Here is a 25,659-nt window from a genome sequence, read left to right on the forward strand (position 1 = left end):
GATATCTCTCCACGATGGCCAGTGTTTGATCACCAGGCCCTAAGTATCTGGATATTTGAATGCATTCATTACTTTAAATAAAGGCAGAGTGATACACATTTTATTTTCTTCTGGCTCTTTCATTAGAATCTAGAATTTCATGGAAACTGCAAAGGTTGCCATGGAAACTATTAAATAAAGGCACCTTATGACACAGTGAAAAATCATTTTCTATAGTTTAAAAGAGCTATAAAAGTATATTTCAGGCATACAAAATGTCTGTTATGGATTCTGAAATTCTTAAAAATATGGCAACTGTGGGTTGCATCAAATTGCTCTGCATACACAAAACAAGCATTTGGTGGAATATTAAAGGCATATTATTATTATTATTATTATTATCCTAATGATTATTAATATTATTTATATTTACATATTTACATATGCATATTACACATAAGCAATTGAAAAAGCTCTTAAGTATGTTACTCTTATCTCATTTGTTGAGTTAAGTTAGGGTCAAGCATTGATTAAGAAATTGTGTAAAATATTGAAAGCTCAATTCCAAATCTTGCAAGATACACTTTAGCTCCAGAAAAAAAACATAATTTTAGAGTCAAATTACAGATACAGTGAGAGAATCAAATAAAGAATGCACCAAATGTTAAACAATTTAATGTAGCATTGGAGCCCTCTTCTTAATCAATTTTTTTGAGATAGGAAATCACATTACACATAAAATGAAAGCAGTATAGCTTCATCCTTATTGTCCTATCAATAACAACTAAGAACTACAAAGTGTACTATATACAAGAATCTACATGGCCCACACGTTCAATAAAGGCATATTAATACAGTGTTCCATTTTAGTGTTCAAATGTATTGAATCTGAAATGTTTTTCAGAGCTTGCTGTGATTACTAAAGAGGTCTAATGAAATGTGAATCAGAAATACATAACTGCAGCACCAAGCTTTATGTAGCCATAGTAACCGTATAGATTCACAATAAGCTTAAAATGAGTAAGATGTGAATGTGTGTTTGTGTGTGTGAGTAAAGTGGGAGTGTGTGTAGTGTGTGTGTGTATAGTTAGTGCGTAGGGTGTATTTATATGTGCAGATATGTGTGTATGTACTGTGAAATGTAATATTTACTAATACATTTTATTAAAGAACAACCCTTATACTACAATGGGTACAATGCTAAATATCAAGAGCAGATGTGGGCCACTTACATACACTATAAAATTTTGATATTGTTTTCTTCATATCAGTTTTCAATATCTAATCTACTGGAAATTAATATATATATATATATATATATATATATATATATATATATATATATATATATATATATATATATATATATATGTGTGTGTGTTTTGCTCATAAAATATTTAATTGGGTCAAGGCGATATTCTCTCAAGCAATTTAATTTTTATTAAAGGGCTCAATGTAAAAAAAATAATGCTAGTACTTTTACTAAAACTAGTCTACTATCTATATGAAATATAGAAAATTTGATTTTTTTTTTTTTGTAAGATATAAGGTAATTTCTAATCTATTTGTGTGGGAACAAACACAATTATAAACTTTGTCTTAAAAATATATTTTTTTTTTCTGTGACAAAAGATAGTTTCCTATTAACCTTTTAATTTTGTCTTTTCTGTGGGGAGGCCCAAATGTGGAAATGCAAACAAGAGATTTAGACAAACAAAACATACAAGGGATAATCACATTAAGTTTTGAGGAAGAATATTTGAAAACCTATAGTTCTGCCATATGGTGAACTAGACCCTAATCATGGAACAGTAGAAGCTGTGTCGAAGGTGACATTTAATGTCACAGAGGTTGCATTTTACATGTACCACACAATACTTTTATTGATATCTGTTCAGCTAGTCTTCTATTTTCCTTTTCACTACAAAAAAAACCTACATGTATTATTAACTCATTTGTAACCCAAGGGGCTTGAAACACAAGGCAGAGAGGTTAAAAGTTATACCATAATGAAATTACATCTGATCTTGGGATTGATTTTAATAAAAATGCTGTGTTTTCTACTTTAAAATGAAGAGTACAACATTGTTTGACCATCAAAGGATAGTTATAATATTTATTGTATGGTTCAATTCATTTTTTTGTAATAAATGTTCATATGGAACATATCTGATAAATGGGAAGCTTATATATATTTAATAATATAAATTAAATAAAGAGCATTTTGTCATTCAATCAAAATTAACTGATTTTAACTAACAAAATAAAGTCATAAAGATTTTTAACATATTGCCCCAATGAAACTAAAACTACAAAAGGCTGTAGAATCATTGATTACAAAATAAATACAAATACATGTAACATAGATATATATACAGGCACAAACCCCCAAATGCGGAATTCCAAAATCCTAACATTCTGAAATCCAAACTTTTTCATAATTTTTTTTAAAAATAAAATGATCAAAAATGACTACTATTCCCTGCCTTTCAGTCACAATCCTTCTCTACCTGTGTCTCTCTTTTTTTTTTTTTTTTAAATGTTCTAAAATGCAAATAATAGTGTATTTAAAACAAACAATATTTCCTTTATGATTAAACTACTCTACTATCTTTCTGAGGGTACTATGTATACAAAAATATTAAAAATGTACCTATATAAGTTGTATAATGAAAAAGAAAATATTGTCTAAATTACATACTGATACTTTTGTTTACACTTGTTCCATCCCCTCTCCTAACTGTCCCATTTTACAGATGCAAATATACAAATATTCCAAAATCCAAAACTCTCTTGTACAGTAAACTTCTTGCAAGTATAAGATTTTTCTGTCATCTTGAATAAAAGGAACATACTACGTGAGTTTGAAAATGTTTTAAGTGTTTGCTACAATTGTTTGTCAATAACCAACCTCTACCTACCCTTGACTTATTTGAAGAAGCCAATCAGGGTTTGTAACTGAAGTAGACAAGACTAGAAACATTGTATGGTAACATCTCAAAGTGCTTACTGTTCCTTTCAAAGTTGCAAGCGATTAAAAAAAAAAAGCATTAAGTGTAACTACTTTTTACAAGTAGTAGCAATAAGTGCATCAGTTGACTTGAGTCCTCTGTGAGAGAAGGAAGAAAAGCTCATATTTGTGTTGGGAATCGGATGTTTGTTCTTTATAGTGAAAGTCAACCATAGCGTTTTTTTAAATGCTAGGGTTGACTGTTGAAACAAATAAAGGGCCCTTTCATTCATGAATTATAAGATACTTCATACAGAAAGTGCCTTTATGCGTTTCAACCGTTCGCCATTCTTAGCTGATACGGCAGCCCACAGCCAAAACATTTTTTTGCTAAGAGATGACGTTTTCACCTCTTAGCCAATAGCCTTGCAGTAAATCCGGTTTGGCGCCCATGGGAGCCGGATTTACCGCACGGCTATTTGCTAAGAGGTGAAAACGTTACCTCTTAACAAAATATTTTTTTGCCGTGGGCTGCTGTAGCAGCTAAGAACGGTGAATGGTTGAAACAAATAAAAACACTATGGTTGACTTTCACTTTAAGTGTAACCATGTGCTTTCCTGCTCTGTGAATCTGAGCTTTTTAAATGGACAAATGAGAGTGTTAAAGGGACAGTCAACACCAGAATTTTTGTTGTTTAAAAAGATAGATACTCCCTTTATTACCCATTCCCCAGTTTTGCAAAACCAACACTGTTATATTAATAAACTTTTTACTTCTGTGACTAACTTGTATCTAAGCATCTTCTGACCACCCCTAATCACATGACTTTTAGTTATTATCTATTGACTTGCATTTTAGCCAATTAGTGCAGTGTCTGCCACTAGCCACGGGTGTGATCACAATGCTATCTATATGGCCTACATGAGCTTGCTCTCCCCTGCTGTGAAAAGTAAATAAAATAGAGGCGGCCTTCAAGGGCTTAGAAATTATCATATGTGCCTTCCTAGGTTTGCTTCAACTAGAATACCAAGAGAACAAAGCAAAATTGTTGATAAAAGTAAATTGGAAAGTTGTTTAAAATTACATGCCCTATTTGAAAAATGAAAGTTCTTTTTGGACTTGACTGTCCCTTTAACTTTTAAACACTTTTCATATGACGTTCCAACAAAAATACATCATCCTTCATACATTTTTTCCCTAGAATGCACTCTTGATTTAAACTTAGTTATTAAACTAGCAGGTAAAAAAAATAAAAAAATAAAAATAAATTATATATAATGGTTAATGCATAAACTATATTTCTAATTTAAATGCTAGGAATAAATGTGTATAAAAGAAAAATTGAAATCCTTATTTTGAGAGTTTCCTTAGATATCAATAAAGATATAATCCCTTTAATATATAATGGGTGTATTTCCTTCTCACTGTAATGAAACTAACATAAGAACTGTTTTCATAATTTATTATTAAAAATGTATGCTTTCCTTTATTGCATATTTTAAAACTTACTTTGTATATATTTTAATGGAACAATACATACATGTTTTAAAACTCAACTTGTGCAAAAATATCTAGCAATTACATGGCAGACTGTTCAAGTAATATTAAAGAAAAATTCCTAATGCATAGAAGCTGCAGTGCTCTAAGATATCCTACAGCACTGAGCACACTATTCAAATCAAATTGTCAGATTTGTTTCTTTATTGTGAACATGTAATTATTTCAGTTGCAACGGAGTGGAGGTGGCACAGTTTTAGATCCAACTGTAGGAGGCTTTTTAACAAAGGGTTTTTAACAGTACAGTATTCAGTTTATCTCAATCTAAAACAGACTTTATATATGAAAATATAACACATATAATATTACACAAATTTTACAGATTTGGAAAATTATTCTGCATAGCAACCCTTTTGATGTATGTGTAGCTTTATTGCCTTGACTGATTGGTAAATTGACTTGGGTGACAAATACACATGAGGCTCATTTAAGCAATTATACAGAATACAAGACAATCACGCGTGTTCCTGCTGCTCAATTACAGCATAATCTGCTAATCTGGACACATTATGTGGGATTATTCTACTATGTACTATTATGTTGTGTGCTGCATTGTAACATGATTGCAGCTATAAAATGTAGTGCCTTATATGCTAAACATGTGCAGATCCAAGAACATCCTGCAATAGAATGTTTAACCATGAGCACACACACACACACATGCAGGGACGCATGCTCACACACACATGCATGGACGCATGCACACACACATGCATGGATGCATACACACACATGCAGGGACGCATGCACACACATGCAGGGACGCACACACATTGTAAAGCAATTTGCAAACAGAAATGACCATTAAGATTGCTCTATTACAGAATGTATATTATATTATTAAGAGTTACAACACCCTTGGTAGGATTCTATTACTCCATAAACACTATTAATCTTCCAGTGATTTACACAATCTGATTCATTATATTAGTGAATGTATCTAGTAACCTACTTTAGGTAACAAACATTATTATCATACCCCTATATACACACATAAAGCCCCATAAACAAAGCATTTAATGCGCCATAACTAATCGGTTACAATGTTTACAGCAAATCATTAGCTCAGACCATAAATGCCCCACATTAAATGCTTCTTTATGTTGTAATCAGTGTAAGCATGAAAGACATCACATTTAACTTACTCTGTAGTAATCAGTGCTGTACACATCTCTTGACATGCCAAAATCTCCTATTTTCACCAGAAGATTTTCTCCAACTAGACAATTTCTTGTTGCCAGATCTCGATGTACAAAATGCTGTGATGCCAGGTACACCATACCTGCCGCAATCTGCTGAGCTATGTACAGCATCTGGGATTGGGTCAATTCAGCAGGACGGTTCCCTTCTTGCATGAGAACTGCATCTGGTCCATGGGCCCTGAGACCAATAGACAAGAGATTAAAATTAAAAACAAATTTAAAGAACTTCTCATACTCATCCAGCAATTGTATCTAATGAAAATTGCTCAAATGTATGTGTTCCATATGTTGAAATAAGAAAGTATAATTTTGCCCATTCTTGAAAGGTATTGTCAAGACTAATATGTGCTTGTAATTGTGCCAAATACCATGTTTTATATCTTTAGGAAACCCCTTTATTAACTTATAAGTATGATAACATGTTGTCCCCATGGCGATCTACTCCTTCATGCCAGTTGGTCAAGAGTAGTGTTCTCTCTAAGACCACATTTAATGATCCACCCAGCAGTGAAACAGTTAATAAGGAAATCATACCTTGAGGTCTGCATTGTGTAGTATTTGCCAACTGCAGGGCGCAGTTCCCTAATTAACTGTTTCACTGCTGAGCCACTCACAAAATGTGGCCTTAGGGGGAACACTGGTAAAGAGGCCCACCAATATGATCATGCGCCTTGCTAGCTGTGTATGTACATGAATTGAGGATGTTCCGAGAGGCAACTCCTTAGTCATAATAGCTCAACCTTGGCACTACTTGCAAAGACATGAGATCTCCTGTGGCAGCAGTTAAACGGACAGTAAAGTCAAACTTAAACTTTCATGGCTCAGACAGCATGTAATAAAAAAAACATCTAATTCACAAGTATTATCATATTTACTTTGTTCCAGTGATAACAGAAGTAAATAAGAACGTTTTGCATGCTCTATCTGAATCATGAAATAATTTTGACTTTACTGTCCCTTTAAAATGTTGTATAGGCTTTAATAGAGCCCCTACCCCTCACACCCCAATCAGACCTAGAAAGTCAAGTGACCTATTATTTGTAATAGAAGACAGTGAATTTTTCTGTGGTATAGTGGGTATTACATGACTCCTGTTTCCCTTGCCTAAAGGGAAATAAAGTTACTTTACTAATATATATATATATATATATATATATATATATATATATATATATAATTTTATGTTAAATCAAAGTAAACATAAAAAGAAACAGATTGTGTTAAAAACAGCAAACAACTTACTTATTTTCTTGCAAAATGCACACTTAGAAATGATCAATGTAGCCCCTGACTATAGCTAGATAAGGGAGCATACATGTTGAGAACATAGGTTGCATTCTGCCTCACCTGAGCATGGGCAGAACCTGACTTCCTGTCTCTCATGCTTTCCCTGATAAGTTAACCAGCTTTTGTTACTCTAGAGGATTTATGATATCAAGCTAGATATGCCATTCTGCAGAGCCCTCAGCCTTATTTTAGGGGTGTGATGGGAAGTAATATTCATTGCACAAATTAAGCTAAAAAGATAAAAGGAAATCCTTTTAAAATGATGAATAATACATATTGCAGTGATTTCTATTAAGCCACTGCTTGGTACCTTTTTTTAATACAACAATAAAAACAGTATTATATCCCTTTAACTAAAAGGAAATGTTGGTTTAAAACCCTTCTTTCAAAGAGGGAAAGAGAGACGAGTAACTAAGCACCAGGAAGGGATGAATTGTTTGGGTACCTTTACAGAAAGAGTAGTGAAAATGCTGTTTACATCTAATAAGCACAATCTGACAACAATAAGACATTATCAGAGTGTAAAGAAAATTCAACAATTTATTCGATTTACAATATAAAAGAATGTGCATCTGTTTATTTTGGGGTTATTCACTCCACTATACAATTGGTTTTAAAAACAATCTATATTTTTTTCTAAGAGGAAAGCAGGTGAACATGATATGCAATTAAAAATATCCTATATCATTTTTAAGTACTTACTGTATATTCTTTGGAGTTTTAACCATTGTTCACATTAGTAAGGGTCCTCTATAATTTATAGTAATTAATATTTCAAACAAAATAAAAATCACAAGGAAGGCAATAACACATTACTAAAAATAAACTAATTTTATTTAAACCAATGCTAATATGTTACAGATACAGAGGCACATTACTTTAAAGAAATGAATTGTTTTAAGAAAAGCATTAAAAAAAATGAAAGTCAAAATAAATTAAAACATCTGTACATTAGTCACGGGCAACAGCAAATTCTTTTCTGAAAGTGACAACAATATTTTATAGTGGAACTCACTACTTTGCAGTAATTGGATTCCGGAAAAGATTATTCCCTGATAATTAAACTTCTCTCATTTAATTCTATTTCAATGTTCAATCCGGATTTCTTATCTTTGCATTTTCCTTTGGGGTTATTGAAATTCTAGTTTCCAACAGCGTGCAGCTGTATAAATCCACAGTAATTTTCACTGCGGTGTCTGCACTCCCCCAAATAATTCTCCTTAGGATGAACTCTGCGCTCAGACACTGCTTTTGACCTTCAATATAAGGTCTGATTCCTGAAACATGAAGCTATGCATGCGGCAGGAAACCTCAGCCTACATTCATTAATATCTCAAAGAATTCCTTTATTGTCCTTGGGGGGGCGCTGCAGGGTAGAAAATAGCTTGATTATGCCACTTAGGCATGTTCTTATAAACTGTGCAACATACATTTAGAGCAGGTAGGTTATAAGAATCTTATTATGTACATTTCATTTGTCACTAATATATTTGTATACTGGCAAAATTGTTCACTGCTATTTGCCTTTAGAAAATGGAATAATAGATTTGTTTTATTGTGTTTTCATTTATAACGTTAAATTTGAAGTCTTACAATTACTGTATTGTTTTAATCCCATAGATTTCCATTTCATGGCTGAATTACTGGTATTTATAATGGTTAGGGTTATGTTGCTGGTGTTTATTCCTGGTGAACACAATACCAAATTTAATTTAGCCACAAAAGAATAACACATGGTATAACGTTAATTATTTAAAGAGTACATGAGATGATTTTACCTTCCATGAATGAGGCGGGTAAGAGCCTTTAAGACAGCATATTAGGCAGCTGATACCAGAGTCAATTTCCAAATTTCCTAGTGTGGTCTTTTATAACAGCATTTTTATATATGTATGTATGTATGTATGTGTATATATATATATATATATATATATATATATATATATATATATATATATATATATATATATATATATATATATATATATATATATATATATTCTAAGTCAGCTCTGCAATGGTCTGTAAAGGTATTTGTTCTTTGGACCCCCTAATAAATAAGGGTCATAGGTCATAACCTAAAAATGAGACATGTATATAAAATACTGAGTTATATGCATGAGTGGCTTTAAAATTAGTCAGATTAGAAAGTTGCCAGGGGCTGTTTCACTCTTAGCTGCTTTCTGGCTTGCTGAGTGATGCAGTATACAAACTACTGCAATTTGCCTTATGTATTAGGTATAGCAGTACACTAGACAATTTCTAATGTTGATGTTGCAGGAAAAAGGGTAAGAAACGGTGCATTATAGATGTCCTTGTGAAGAAGAAGTCTTAATAAATGACACAATTCTGATTAATAGTTAGTTATACGATGGATATTTGTGGGATATTCTGGAATTAATTAGCTCCTCTCACTTTACTGTAACCGTTTAAAACATCATTTGGGGTTTATACAAAAACCTCTGAACTGGAGTAAATGTGAGACATGCTCCCTCCCTAGGTTTATTACCACCTTATGTACATTTAAAACGAAGACTGCACTCTCTGTATCCCTGGTAGTTAAGTCAATGCCACACAACCTGTACAATTATAAACCTCTTTCTCATCAATACAATCACATGTTCCTAGGCTGGTTTAAGGAAAAGGTAATGCTCCAAGGCAGCTCCACTTCACTGTGAAGCAAACATGATTATTATACCACAGTTGAATTAGTATTACACTATGTATGTGTGCAAATCAGATCCCATTTTCTCAGCAATAACATTTATTCTGTGAAATGTGATTTGCCAGAACAAAAGTGTTGTTCCAGTGTATCATGCAGTGAGAGGGAGCTGAGGGCAGAGGCTGCATTTACTAAATGCTCTGTAAAATACATGTGTTTAAGATATTGCAAATACACATTCTTTGTCTAAATGTCAGACCATTTCTTGATGGGTCTAAACAAACTATTTATTACTGATTAAGTGTGTCATACATTACCATTTGTGTTTCTTTACAATTTTCCAGCAGAGGTATGAGCATGCTGCATTACTATGTTAATGGGTCATAGCATTCTCAGATCTACTGATCAACAGGTCCTATTTAATAATTGTAATGTTTCACTTTAATTTTCATATCTCATATTGTCTTTAATATGTATTTCCACTTATATATTTTATCTTAAAACCAGTTTTCTATAGTGTCCATTTAATTAACCAAGCATTTTATGTAAAATGGTTATCCACAAACCCACAATTCTGTTGTTGAATGAACATGAGTAAATATGGTTTACGTTATCTTTGTGTAGAAGATGTTAGGTAGACGTTGTAGTTTCAATGTTATATTTAATTTCAATAAATACTTTTGCAAATGAGTCTTTCTCTTCTTAACCATTATAAGTCTCTGCTTTAAAAGTAATCAATGTTTACATTTCACAGTAAAACCATCTCAAGCAGGAACAACTCAGCTATTCATAGCAATGGCAAATAATTTGCTTTAGGACCATAATGATATCACTGTTTGATCCTACAGGCTTCTTATGTGTAAGGCAGGTGGTGGGGTCAACAATAGGTAAAGACGCTATTATGACAACTACTGCCACATCCAGTCAACGGAAAACAGAACTTAGCAGCTCATGTAGTGACACGTGTTGAACCTTAAGTATGAGCCAGACATACACTAGACAGCATTCACCTGGGGAACATTATAAAAATAAAGGATCTGACTATTGAAATCTTATTTACAGCATCAATAGTGAACACACAATCCATCCCAAAGTTTAGTGTTAGTGATTAATTTTCTTAAAGTAATATATAATCCGCATTATTGTGTTTCAGCTAGACATGACTATTGCATATTATATTAGGCACGGGCGTTCAGATGTTCGTTAGCATACGAATGTGGAAGAAGACGGCCTCTCATGGCGTTCAGCTCTTTTCGGATCTGGATTCCTTCTTCTGAAAGCGCAACATACTAAGCTCTGTGGAAATCCAGATCTTAGTGTGTTGCACTTTCACAAGAAGGAATCTGGCTCCAAAAAAGCCGAACGCCACAAGTGGCTGCCTTCTTCCGCATTCTGATGCTAACGAAGCATCCAGAATGCCTGTACCTATATTATATTATGGATAATATATATTAAGGGGGTATGGAAATAAAATAATCATGATTCAAATGGAATGAATTGAATTGTTTTGGAGCCTACGTTAGTATGCTCTCATGGAAAGGAGATATGTTTCAACAAAAGATACCAAAACAAAGAGGTAAGTTTGGTAACAAAAGTAAATTGAAAATTTTTTTTTAATTTTATACTCTGTATCATGAAAGTTTAACTTTGACTTCCATGTTCTTTAAAGGGACACTCAAGTCAAAATGAAACTTTCCTTATTCCGATACAGCATGCAATTTTAAACAACTTTCCAATTTACTTCCATTAACAAAATGTCCACAGTCTTTTTATATTTAAACTTTTTGAGTCACCAACTCCTACTGAGCATGTGCCAGAATTCACAGAATAAGCATGTATGCATTTGTGATTGGCTGATAGCTGTCACATGGTACGTGTATGCATTTGTGATTGGCTGATGGCTGTCACATGGCACAGGGGAAGTGGACATAGACATACTTTTAAAACTGTCAGAAAAAAAAATCTTCTACTCAATTGAAGTTCAGACTAAGTGATATTGCATTGTCTTGTTATCTTGCATTTGTCGATTATGCAAATCTACTGTGTTGACTGGTCCTTTAACTGATGTGTTATAAACATGGGACTATGTAGTATGCCTATAAGTGTTGCATATGGTAATTACTGTGAATGAATATGCAATGAATATATATCTATCTATCTATCTATCTATATATAAGTTCAAAGCAGGGACTGCACTCACTGGGTTTGGAAAACGTCGCCATTTAATAAATATTGGTTTATTTTCTAAACCCAGTGAGTGCAGTCCCTGCTTGGAACTTCTACAAATAATTTGACTTTGGACCCTGTTTGAAGACACATTTGAACTGTGAGTGCAGATACAGTTACACAGAGGGTGTGTGTGTGTGTGCATGTGTAGTTAAAATTCAATGATATACTATTATATAGAACTAATTAAAGAACGCCACTATTTTATCAGAGATTTAAGTGCGCAAGCAATAGCTAACGTAAGTTTTTCAGAGTGCCCCATAAAAGTCTGTTATGTGAGGGATTTAATGCACCCACAGTATCCGATATCTAGATGTTAACATGCTCTAGACTGCCACTCAAGTGATAAAATACATTTAACTTTTAATATGAGTGTAGAAATAGAAGAGCTATTGATTTTATTTGTGAGATGTTACTGCACAAATAGATAATATATTTGCCCTTGGTTAGCCCTTTATGGGGTATTAAAAATAGATTATACTGTATTTGAATGCTCCTCAAATGTAATGAAAATGTAGATAAGTGATTTGAACATATAATAATATGTACATTGTATAGCACACTATAAAACGTATATTTAAATCCATCCTTTTGGCTTTATCTAGAATATTTATTTGACATGGACCCTGTTTGTTATAAGTATATATGAGAATAAGCTCTAAAGCTATTGTAAAAAAAGAACGAGCTAATGCTCATAATGAAGATAGCTACATTTGTGAGAGAATAAGCAAGCTATATAAGGTTTGACATATCAGACATTTTTATTTAGAAACATACCACTCTGTGTCTATATGAAAATATTCTGACTCAAAATAGTAGTTATGTTGAGATATTGGTATCATGTCTGGACATCATTAGAGTGTATTCATGTCTGGTCATCACTATAGTGTATTCTAATTTTGTCTAACTGTACTTAACATGAGTCAAGATGTTTCCAATAACTTGCATTGCTGTGTTAAAACCATTTACACTGAGATTCCATTGATTGTTAAAAAGGGAGTGACATACAATTCTAATTTATAGTGTGGTACATTTGTTAGAATCAATGTATTGCTAAGGGTAAATGTTGTATATATATTTACTGCTTGGCTTTGTGAAAATGTTTGACAGTTTAAATGTAAATATCAGTGAAGCTTCCATTCCAAAAGCATCTGATGAACGCTGTAATCATTGAACAACCAGATATCATTCTGATTTCTCAGAACTATAAAAGCAGTTACAAGTTTGTGGAGTGCTGGAAACTATATATATATTTTAAACCAAAAGCATAGAACAAATAGGAAATTCAAATACATTGATGCAATAGGAGGAAATATATTAAAGCATGTTATAAGCTGATAATTTAGATATAGGCTATGGGCAGAGTGGTGGGAGAAAAACAATTAGGAAGATGAGGTTATTGAGTATAGTGTGTTTTATCATATTTCAAATATAATATAATATTCTACATAATATAATAATCCAGGGTAGGGGACTTAAAGGGACGAGAAGCAGTTGATAAGTAGCAAGTCAAAAACAGGATTCTGTGGGTGGCATTCAACATTGATCAGAGAGTGAAGAGTTGGATGATGGGAACAGCAATGATGGATTTTGTATCTGTAATCATGGTGGGAATGAGACAGAAGGTCTGACTCTAGACCCTGGTTTCTCAACAGCCGGGCCGTGGCCCAGTACCGGGCCGTGATAGCCCTGCTGGTGGGCCCGACCTGTCATGCCCCCCACTGCACACTCTTACCCCACTGCACACCAGGGGCAGACTGAGACCAATCAAGGCCCCAGGAACACTGTCTCACACTGATTGAAATGTATTACATTTTATGAAAACATGATAGCCTCCCTGCCCTGCCCCCACTATTTGCTTAGTTACTGATAGGGCAACTGAAAACTCCAGCTTAAGGAATGCACCAGGATCAGTGAAGATGCCATTTGTGGGCCCCCCTACTTGCTGGTCCCTTGGCCCAGGTCCTATTTGCCTAGCTGATCAGCCTGCCCCTGCTGCTCACTTTATATATATATATAAACTACCGGGCCCTGGACATGTCTAGCTAAAATTTACTGCGCCTTGAGATCACTTTAGTTGAGAACCACTGCTCTAGACCATACAAAATCCCTGCCTGGTGCTTAATTGCAGCCAGGAAAATGTATCCACTTTAACCATTTTCCCTTTATGTTTACTCTGCCCTGTGTATTTCAATGATATTTATATAGACCAGTAGCATTTTGTTGCAACCACAACTTTTTTTTTTTTTTTTAATCTGTTCTATGAAGTAGCAGATCTGATCTATGATAAAAAGACAAGTATCTCATATTTCTTTGGGTAACTTACCTAAGGAACTTGTTAAGATCCCCGTGCTTCATATATTCAAAGACCATAATAAGTGGGTCACCTTCCACACAAACACCATAAAACTTTACAATGTGCTCATGCTGTAGGTTTGTTAACAACTCTGCTTCTCGATGGAAGTCTTTTCGGGCATTATCACTAGCATCCTTGAGTGTCTGTTGGACAGAATTCAGAGAAAAAAAGAAATAAACTAAATCTGTGGTTATATATATACAGTGTAATAGTCAGCTATATGAAATTTAAATAAAAAAATAAATAAAAAAACAGCAGCAGATCTGAATTCATAAGAAACTCTAAAGCTGTTATAGTTGCATAGCAACAAGGAAAAGACAAGTGAAATAGCTAGATAGGCCAAAATGAAGGGGGGGAAAGAAGAATGTGCTGATAATTTCACATAGAAAAGAACATGATCTCTCCCACTCAGCCCATTTTCTTCATATGCTCCATTCAATTAAAATGATGGGTTACGTGATGTTCTTTTCTGGGTAAACGCCATCCTAGTAGAAAGGCGTGGGGGGAGTGGAGGGTTGCTTTTATTTTAAAGAGAAAAATAAGTCTGAAAGGAAAAGAAGACGTATCATCTTGTTTTTAACTGTTTTTACTAAGACAGAACAAGATATGTGCTGTATAAATTTATACGTTTTAACAATGTAGAATTACGTAAAAGGAAATGTTTTAAAGGGATTAAAAAGAAGTAAAAATGTATTATTTTATAAGATTACTGTAATATTTTATTTTGTATTTTCTTTTTTAACATAGTCATTTTAAGTAGATTTATTACTATGTAACTTCTTTTTCTCACATTATTAGTTTGTGATCTAAAAACAGTTATAAAAAATAAATTAAAACACAAAACAACTTTTTAGTATTAAATAAAGATATTACCTTTACTGCCACCAGAATTTTATCCTGCTCAGGGTAAAGATTGTAGCACTCAGCGAGAAACACCTTCCCGAAGGCGCCTTCTCCTAGTTCTCTCTTCAGAACAATGTTGTGCCTTTTTATATGCTGAACAACTAGATAAAAATATAAAATATATATCAGATATTACAGTGTAAGTGAAACAACAATCTATAATGCATATAAAAGAGCAACATTTGTTTTGTTTAAATATATATCTATATTAAAGGGATAAGATTAGATTAAACTTGCATGATTCAGATATATTTTGTAATTTTAAGACACTTTTAAATTCACTTCTATTTTCAAATGTGCTTCATTCTCTTGGTATCCCTTGTTGAAAAAGATTACACACAAATCCTACACTAGTGGGAGCTGCTGCTAATTGGTGACTGCACACATTTGTCTTTTGTAATTGGCTCACTAGATGTGTTCATCTTACTGTCTGTAGTGCAATGCTGTTCCTTCAGCAAATGATAACAAGAGAACAAAGTAAATTGGAAGTTAATTTGATAATGGAAGTAAATTGTAAAGTTGTATGCTCTATCCAAATCATTAAAGAAAAATGTGGGGTCCCCTGTTCCTTTTAGTAAAAGTTTATATTTAAATTGAAACTAATACTGTTGTATTGTTTCTTCCTTCCTGCTAATACTGATTGGTTGATAAGGACAAATGCCGCAGATATACTGGTAGAGTGGGACACTCCCCTGCAAGTCTGACAAGTAAATATTGATTTATGATGAAGACGAACATGAGCTTTTCAAAAAGCAAAAAAACTGATATACATCTTAAAATGTCTTCTTTGAGATGAAACAAAGAAAATGTTGTTTGCAATATCATATTAGGTGCCAGATTACGAGTGGAGCGCAAAATTGCTCCACTTGTAATACCAGCACACACAATTGTCAATATAACCTTCCTTGAAGAGTAAATATAAATATATATGAATATATACATATACTCTATATTTATGTGCTAATATGTGTATATACACATATTAACACGTAAAAATATATGTATATAAACATATACATATATATTTACCGGGAACACAAAGTCTCCATATATCGCAATGTAAAGGCACTTTTCAGTGCCTTTTTTTTTTTTCAAACACTCCACTCCGACCACATTTAACCCTATAAAACTGCTTCATGCTGTTTTTTTTTTTTTTTTTTTAAAGATTCTATTACTATTTATTTATTTTTTGCCCACAAACGAACAAATTTGCGGACAAGCCTTAAATTAGCGCTCCACTTGTAATCTAGCCCTAAATTTGGTAGGCAAAAGGTAGTAGTGCCTTAAAAAATCAATGTCTCTTTATAGGCAAATATTATTTTATATTCTAATGCTGTTAATTGTTTTAAACATCATCTTAAAGTGAAGGTAAAATTTAAACATTTGCTCAACATAATTAAGTTTAACATTTCAATTCATTATGACTTTCATTCATCAAATTTCTTAAATTTTTTTCAAAACAAAGTTTTACCTATTTTAAAATCCCAATATCGTCTTCGGTAAAAACAACCCGTTTTTCTATCATTTTTCTACTTCCTCTATAAATATTTCTCTGTGCCAATTGAAATCCTGGCCGTTAGGCGGCCGTGACACTACGTCATCTTCATATTGGCCCATCTGCGTATGCGTCCCATCTAATCTGCATATTAGACAAAGCTTGTGGCCTATACGTGCATGCGCACATCATTCACACCTTAATTCGCATAAACCTCTGACGATTTCGCTCAGTATTTGCAACATAGCATAGTAATGAATGAATACAATATCATGATTCATTCATTACTATGTTGTGAAGTGAGGGAGACACCTGCGCATTGGAGCCCAGCAGTATTGTCAATCGCATGCGCATTGCGGATGGAATATTTGCTTTGCAATTGGTCTTGCTTGTTGTGAACGCGCATATATGATACGTATAGAGTGGGTGGGACCGATCTATACGTAAAGACTGAGAAAGACAAGAAGTATAAGATGGGAGGAGTCAGGACGAAAACGGATCGATAAAAACGTTAGTAAAAAACAGCAGAAATTTACTTTCACTTTAAGAAATAACAGTGTAACACACCATCACAATGTGTTTGTATCAGGAATAAATCATTGATAAGCCATTGCCAAACTTTAGCATTTGTATATCAAGAGTAACATGACAAGAGGTGTCCCTATATTAGCTTCACCAGTCTGACAATATCTCATTTAAAAATAGAACACTAAGCTTGAGGCTTGGAATTTTCTCTCCTTGGAAAGAGAGAGCATTGTATATGACCTGGTCTTGGAGAAGACGAGAAGAGGCTATCGCTGCACTGAAAGTAACGTTTAATGGGATGATCGTTTCACTGAGCCAAAGGCTTTTCAGATTCAGATAGAACAAACATTTTTAAACAACTTTCAAATTGACTTCTATTATCACATTTTTCTTTTTTTTTCTTGTTATTCTTGTTGAAAAGAAGGACGGTAAGTTCAGGGGTGTGCAGGTGTCTTCAGCACTATATATGGCAGCCGTTTTGCGACAATGTTATACATTAGCAAGAACACTAGATGGCAGCACTATTTCTTGTAACATAGTGCTCTAGACAAGTGCATGCTACCTATCTAGATATTGCTTCAACAAAGAATAACATGAGAACCACACACATCTGATATAGAAGTAAATTGGAAACTTTTTAAAAGTTGTATTCTCTATCTGAATCATGAAAGGAAAACATTGGGCTCCATGTCCCTTTAACCATAAAACTATTAGTGGTTACAAAAATAAGTGAAATATAAGTTATAGGTCTAAATCAAATCTATAAGTTGAATACACTATTACTGGTTTATTATATTAGGTTGAGAGTAAACGTCTACCACTGTAATGCTAATAGGATACGTTTTTCATTATCTTGTACGTACTTTACATCCGTAGTTTTACTTGGTTGCTCTGTAACTATCTGTGCTGCTAATTTGAATTGAAAAACTGATATATAAGCCGCTTTTAAAACAAATATTATTCTTGGCAGTCGCCATTGAGGCACTTGGGATGCTATGATGGGAATAATGTAACAGAAATCTATAATCTTTTGGAAGGTTGTTGCCATTAGAGTATACAGTGATAAACTAATGGAGGGAATATACAAGGACACAAATGATGTAATTGTCATTGACTGACAGGAGAAAGTGGAGAAAAAGTTGTTGGTGCCTCTTCTCATTTGAAGATTGTTTAGTGCCACAACTAAAGCTTTATGAAAGGAGACTGCAAAGTCAATAATGTTTGAATAACTCCAGTTTTGCAAAATGACTGTGTATAAAGATAACCAAACTCTCATTATTCTTCCCTTTTGCGACATTGTATAACAGCAATACCCAATATTTTTTTTGACATCCAAACGTTCTATTATGATGCAACATATTGTATCTCTTTCAGACATTAGTAGAATCTTGATGCTGACCCCTATACATGTTTCCAGAGAACTTACTTCCTGGACCAATAAAGCTATAACTGTAATTTCTGAATTAGTAGCAATTTGTCCTCATAATTTACTACCAGAACTAACTTGGGCCTTGTTTACATCAACAGAAAAATATTAACATGGTGTAAAGTGCTTAAAGTGAATGTAAATTTTGATGCTAAAGTGCCCGGTTTTTAAAACTTTGATTAAAAACAGGGGCACTTTAATTCATCAATATTTTCATTTCACTCCTGTTGTGAAAATAAACTTACTTTTTAATCTTCACAGCAGCTCCAGCTTCCTCCACCTGTTTCAAAGCCTCTTCCTGGGTCTAAAATGAGGTATCTGGCTTCCTCCAATCACAGCAGTGAATCAGACACTGAATCCCCCGGGGGGGAATCTGTGATTGGAGGATGACCTATCAATCATTTCTGACATCAGAAATGGCTTGTGAGACCGGAGGAAGCAGCAGCTGCTGTCAAGATTAAAAGGTAAGTTTTTTGTCACAACAGGAGTGAAATGTAAATTTTGATGAATTAAAGTGCCCCTGTTTTTAATCAAAGTTTTAAAAACCGGGCACTTAAACATCAAAATTTACATTCACTTTAAGGCTCTATATTGTGTATGTTTATATACTTCTGCATTCTGTTTTACAAATATTTAAACATTTCAGCGGATGTTAAGTTAACTCTACCCCAACTTATGTTTAACATTCTGAAAAATTGCTTTTTAGGAAAAATTGCGTATCAGCCCTAATTGGATGGCATAAAAAACTTGCTTTGCATATGGGGCCTTCACATATGATCGACAGAATTACAATAGACACACAAATACTTTTAAAAATATTTAATACAGTAATTAAAATCTACGTGAGACTCATATGTTTAGTGAATATATAATTTTTCATGATTTATATGCAATATCTTAACTACATATATTTGAAATCTTTATTACTTTAATAAATAAAACTGAATTATTTCACATATTTTATATATTTATACTTTTGGGGACCTTTTAAATATTAATATAATAGATCTGTGTCTGAATATAAGTAACTTTCATTCTTAACCACTATGTTTCCCAAGAGGGATGAAACATATTTGTTGTTGTCCCTTTGTCAATTATGGGGTTAAAATATGTAACCAGATTGCAATATAAGCAGAGAGAGCTAATCTGAGCTCAGGGTAAAAAAAAGTTGCAGATTCTTGCCTGGTTGTCAGTCAGAGAGCCAGATTTAGAAATATGTTAATGAACTGGAATAAATGTATTTAAAGATCACTGTTTACTGCTGAATATATTTGATAAGCTATAAAACAAGCCAATCTAACAAATGTTCTCATCAATCATAATTAATTGTTTCTAACAATAGGACCGCCATCTGAAGTTCTAATCATGCTGTATTTGTTATCACATCTAGGAAACATATATTTCTGTCTGCAAAGCTGTTTATCTAGATTGGTTGATATGACTGAAATTTTGGCAAGCAGGGGAAAAGAAAATCATGAGCGTCAAACTTGAAAAAAGTTAACTTGATTCTATCAGAGAAATATATGAAGTAAAAGCAAATATGTCTATGAGTAACATTTCTGGCATGACTTGTTAACTTCCATGGTGGATTTGTTTGTGTTTTTGTATAATTTATTTTAACCAATTGCCTAAAAATTATTTAATATCTTGTATAATAGGTGGTATGTTACTTTATACAGTCTATTAAAGCAAAAACTTTAGCTGTTAAAGGGAGTGATATTGTTATCTAAAATAAAACAACTTTGCAATATACTTTCATGATTTATTTTGCCTCCTTTTACTTTAATTCAACTCTAAAAATAAGTGTTTCAATTCTGAGAATTGGAAGTGCACCCTGCAGACTTTTCAAGCCAACCCCTGCTACCTGTATGTCTTTAATTGGCCTCAAAGAGGGGGGGGGGGGGTCAGATAAGAAACCACAAAAGAATAATAGTTTTTCTAAACTAAATTACTGTCTTGTTTACTCCAGTAACTAGTCTGGGCTCACTCTTATAAGTAAGGCAAATAGTGGGGGGAACTATTGATTCTTTTCACATTTTCCTTTTATTTTTATTCCCTGACCAACTGTCTCTTGAAACTTAAATTGCATATAATAACCTACTGCTTTTGGAAACTCTAAACTGTAGCAGTTATGCTAGTAACAGTAATGAATGATTATTTGCAAAGTTTTAGTGTAGATATTCAACCAATCCATTTATTGTTCTTTCTGCTTGTCTGTTTGTCTGTCTATTTGTCTGTACATCGTCCAGTGTGTGGGTGCATTTGTACACGGAACTGCTAAGTTACTAACACAGCATGTTCACTCTCTATTATAACAAGAACAATTAATTTAACTATTAAAATAACTTATTCATACTAAGCATACAGATAATGCCAGCCAAATCCAATACTATGTTGTAAGTATAGGCAGAGACGTTGGAAAGTTGGCAGATCTGACTAATTAGAAACAATTAATTTTATGATGATGGTGGAGGCATATGTATTATGTTCTATAAAAGCCTAATAGATGTCTCAGTAAATCACAGTAACCTATTTTTCTCATGTACTTTACATTGTAGAAGAGAGCTGGCTTGGAAACTATACAGAATATGTCACTCTACATAAATGACCCTCTGGGGTCTCTTTAAGCTTGGTATTTGCAGGACATGAATACCCTTTTCCTGCCCATCATAAATCCATCTATAGTTTTATTAGCCTCATTTATTAACTAAGTATTAAAATGCATTTTTTTTTTTTAGAAAAATGTGAAAGAACCAGAAAAACTCATAAAACATGTCTTGGTTTAAAACATTTGTGTAGGAAACTACATAAAGAGATAATCCACTATCTCTGTTGTAAATAATTATGATAGTGAAGTGTTGCATTGTGGGTAGAGTGAAAGTACTACTTTACACATGTATTCCTAGGTGTAAGAATGCAGGACAAATCTCCTTTGCCTTTATCAATCTTTTGCTTTATAAATAGTTATTATATTTAAATTATTTTAGGAAAGCGTGATACTGTTGACATGTTATATTTGCTGTGTGTGTTTTATATGTATTGCTGCCAGATATAATCATTCCTGATTATATTTACTGCAGGCTACTCACGTTCAATCAAGTAATTAGATATTTAATCAGAATGATTGAGCTGTACTTTATAGCATTGTATTCTCATTCAAACATCAGTACTCCTTAATGAGTGACCGATACACCTTATTTAATAGACATTCAAGATTCTTTTCTGAAAATGTCTGAAATTATTCCCCATTCCACCCATAAAGGGACATGAAACCCAAAATATTTATTTGATGATTTAGGTAGAACATTCAATTTTAAACAACTTTCTAGTTTACTCCTATTATCAAATGTGCTTCACTCTCTTGGTATCATTTGTTGAAAGAGCAGCAATACATTACTGGTAGCTAACTGAACACATGTGTGAGCCAATGACAATCGGTAAGTATATGCAGCCACCAATCAGCAGCTAGCACCTAGGTTCTTTGCTGCTCCTAAGCTTATGTAGATAAACCCTTCAACAAAAGGAATACAAGAGAAGGAAGCAAATTAAATAATAGAAGTAAAATGAAAAGGGGTTTAAAATTGTATTCTCTGTCTAATTATGTCTTTACTGTCCTTTTAAAAAGAAAGAGTAAAGTAAAAAATGATCATTCATGATTCAAATAGAGTCTTCATACATTTTGTTAAAAACTAAATCTAAGTAGGCTGATAGGAATGAGTCTTTAGCAGTCTATGGCAGCAGTGTTTAAAACTATGTATTACATTGCTATACACATTAATGCAAACACTGATGCCAAATTGCTAGACGTGCATGCTCCAGAGCTCACCAATAATGACTCTTTAATCAAGGATACCAAGAGAACTAAGCAAAATTGGTAATAGAAGTAAATTTGAAAGTAGTTTAAAATGTCATGCTCTATCCAATTCATTTGACTCCAAATTCTGTCATTTTCAAATAAAATTCTTGTTTATTCTTTTTGGTCTCATAGATTTCATTTTGATGTTGTTCAAGCAGTGTAACAGGCTTGTGGTAATAAAGTAAAATGAACAAGTCCATAAAAAAATACAAGCACAGAGATGAGAAACCTTTTGGACAGTTTGTGCACTGGTAATAATCTTCTAAAAGAAAATCTCTTGATTTTCTTATGATCTCATTTTTAAATTAAGGGGAAGTTAATCTTGCCTTTAAATCCATTATATATAGTTTGCATGTATGTAAAGCTTACTTCAAATACATAGCATTGATTCTCAAGAAATAAATAGGACACTAAATATATTTAAATATAAATATTGGACACTAAAATCAATTAAACTTTCATGATTTAGATAGAGAAATCCATTACAAAAAAAGAAAACACCCCCCCCCCTCCAAAAACAAACACTTTCCTATTTACTTCTACTTAGGCATGAGTTTCTACTGAGTATGTGCAAGAGTTAATAGTATAGGTATATGAGTCTGTAATTAGCTTATGGCTGTCACATGATACAGTTGGCAGGGAATTAGAAGAAAACTTTTAAATTTCTTCAACAAAAAAAAATCTATAGAGAATTTGAAATTTAGAAAAAGTGATATTGCATTGTATTTTTATTTCACATTTGTGGATTACGCAATTATTCTGTATTTAGTGATCCTTTAAATGGACAGTCTAGTCAATATTAAACTTTTATTATTCAGATAGGGCTTTCAATTTTTAACAACTTTCCTATTAACTTTTATCGTCAAATTCGCTTTGTTCTCATGGTATTCTTTGTTGAAAGCTAAACCTAGGTAGGCTCATATGCTAATTTCTAAGCCTTTAAAGGCCTCTTCTTATCGCAGCGCATTTTGACAGTTTTTCACAGCTAGACAGCGCTAGTTCATGTGTGTTATATAGATAACATTGTGCTCACGCCTGTGGAGTTATTTATGAGTCAGCACTGATTGTCTAAAATGCAAGTCTTTCAAAAGAACTAAAATTAAGGGGCAGTCTGCAGAGGCTTAGATACAAGGTAATCACAGGTAAAACGTATATTAATATAACCTTGTTGGTTATGCAAAACTGGGGAATGGGCAATAAATGGATTATCTATCTTTTTAAACAATAAACATTTTCAAGAAGACTGTCCCTTTAACCCCTTAACGACCAACGACGTATGGGGTACGTCCTGAAAAAAAATGCAGTTAATGACCAAGGACGTACCCCGTACGTCGTTGGTCTTTGAAAGCAGTGGAAGCGATCCTGATCACTTCCAACTGCTTTCATGTTATAGCAGTGATGCCTCGATATTGAGGCATCCTGCTATAACATTTTTTAGCCGTCCGATGCAGAGAGAGCCACCCTGTGGCCCTCTCTGCATCGGCCATCAATGGCCATGTTCGTTGGTGGGTGGGAGCTGATCTAGGGAGGCGGGTGGGCGGCCATTGGTGGGAAGGGGGGCGGGATCGAGTGCGCGCGCGGGTGCGCGCGCGTGCACGGGTGCGCGCGCGTGCACGGGAGCGGGTGCGCGCGCGCGGGGGGTGGGAAACCTACACTATGGAACAACAGGGGTACTTGGTGGGAGAGAGGGTGGCATCATAAAAGATTTAAACGATCTGGGAGGGTGGGAGGTTGGGGGTTGAGGGGGGGCAGCTACATAATTGAGGGGGGGCAGCTAAATAATAAAATAAAAAAAAATTGATAAAAAAACATTTGAGTTCAAACTGGGTACTGGCAGACAGCTGCCAGTACCCAATATGGCGCATAATAAGGCAAGAGAGGGGGGTTAGAGAGCTGTTTGGGGGGGATCAGGGAGGTTGGGGGCTAAGGGGGGATCCTACAGAGCAGAATTATTATTGTTTTTTTTTTTTAAATCCCCAAAAAACTCTTATTTTAGTACTGGCAGACTTACTGCCAGTACTTAAGATGGCGGGGACAATTGTGGGGTGGGGGAGGGAAGAGAGCTGTTTGGGAGGGATCAGGGGGTGTGATGTGTCATGTGGGAGGTTGATACCTACACTAAAGCTAAAATTAACCCTACAAGCTCCCTACAAGCTCCCTAATTAACCCCTTCAATGCTGGGCATTATACACGTGTGGTGCGCAACGGCATTTAGCTGCCTTCTAATTACCAAAAAGCAAAGCCAAAGCCATATATGTCTGCTATTTCTGAACAAAGGGGATCCCAGAGAAGCTTTTACAACAATGTATGCCATAATTGCACAAGCTGTTTGTAAATAATTTCAGTGAGAAACCTAAAATTGTGAAAAATGTAACGCTTTTTTTTATTTGTTCGCATTTGGTGGTGAAATGGTGGCATGAAATATACCAAAATGGACCTAGATCAATACTTTGGGTTGTCTACTACATTATACTAAAGCTAAAATTAACCCTACAAGCTCCCTACAAGCTCCCTAATTAACCCCTTCAATGCTGGGCATAATACACGTGTGGTGCGCAGTGGCATTTAGCGGCCTTCTAAATACCAAAAAGCAATGCCAAAGCCATAAATGTCTGCTATTTCTGAACAAAGGGGATCCCAGAGAAGCATTTACAACCATTTATGCCATAATTGCACAAGTTGTTTGTAAATAATTTCAGTGAGAAACCTAAAGTTTGTGAAACAATTTGTGAAAAAGTGAACAATTTTTTTTATTTGATCGCATTTGGTAGTGAAATGGTTGCATGAAATATACTAAAATGGGCCTAGATCAATACTTTGGGATGTCTTCTAAAAAAAAATATATACATGTCAAGGGATATTCAGGTATTCCTGACAGATATCAGTGTCCCAATGTAACTAGCGCTAATTTTGAAAAAAAGTGGTTTGGAAATAGCAAAGTGCTACTTGTATTTATTTCCCTATAACTTGCAAAAAAAACAAAGAACACGTAAACATTGGGTATTTCTAAACTCAGGACAAAATTTAGAAACTATTTAGCATGGGTGTTTTTTGGTGGTTCTAGATGTGTAACAGATTTTGGGGTTCAAAGTTAGAAAAAGTGTGTTTTTTTCCATTTTTTCCTCATATTTTATAATTTTTTTTATAGTAAATTATAAGATATGATGAAAATAATGGTATCTTTAGAAAGTCCATTTAATGGCGAGAAAAACGGTATATAATATGTGTGGGTAC

General features: G+C 33.8%; 1 protein-coding gene across 1 annotated transcript in view; it reads right to left on the reverse strand.

Annotated features, from left to right (window-relative positions):
- The window catches only part of NTRK2 (neurotrophic receptor tyrosine kinase 2), a 389,365-nt gene that overhangs the window by 42,369 nt on the left and 321,337 nt on the right, over positions 1-25,659 (reverse strand). Inside the window, exons 12-14 of the mRNA XM_053702438.1 lie at positions 15,094-15,224; positions 14,191-14,363; positions 5,633-5,867 (exon numbers count right to left, since the gene is read on the reverse strand). Of these exons, the coding sequence (XP_053558413.1) occupies positions 5,633-5,867; positions 14,191-14,363; positions 15,094-15,224 (539 nt within the window). The remainder of the gene's footprint in view (positions 1-5,632; positions 5,868-14,190; positions 14,364-15,093; positions 15,225-25,659) is intronic.

The sequence above is a fragment of the Bombina bombina genome, chromosome 2 (assembly GCF_027579735.1).
Source record: "Bombina bombina isolate aBomBom1 chromosome 2, aBomBom1.pri, whole genome shotgun sequence".
Taxonomy (NCBI): Eukaryota; Metazoa; Chordata; class Amphibia; order Anura; family Bombinatoridae; genus Bombina; species Bombina bombina.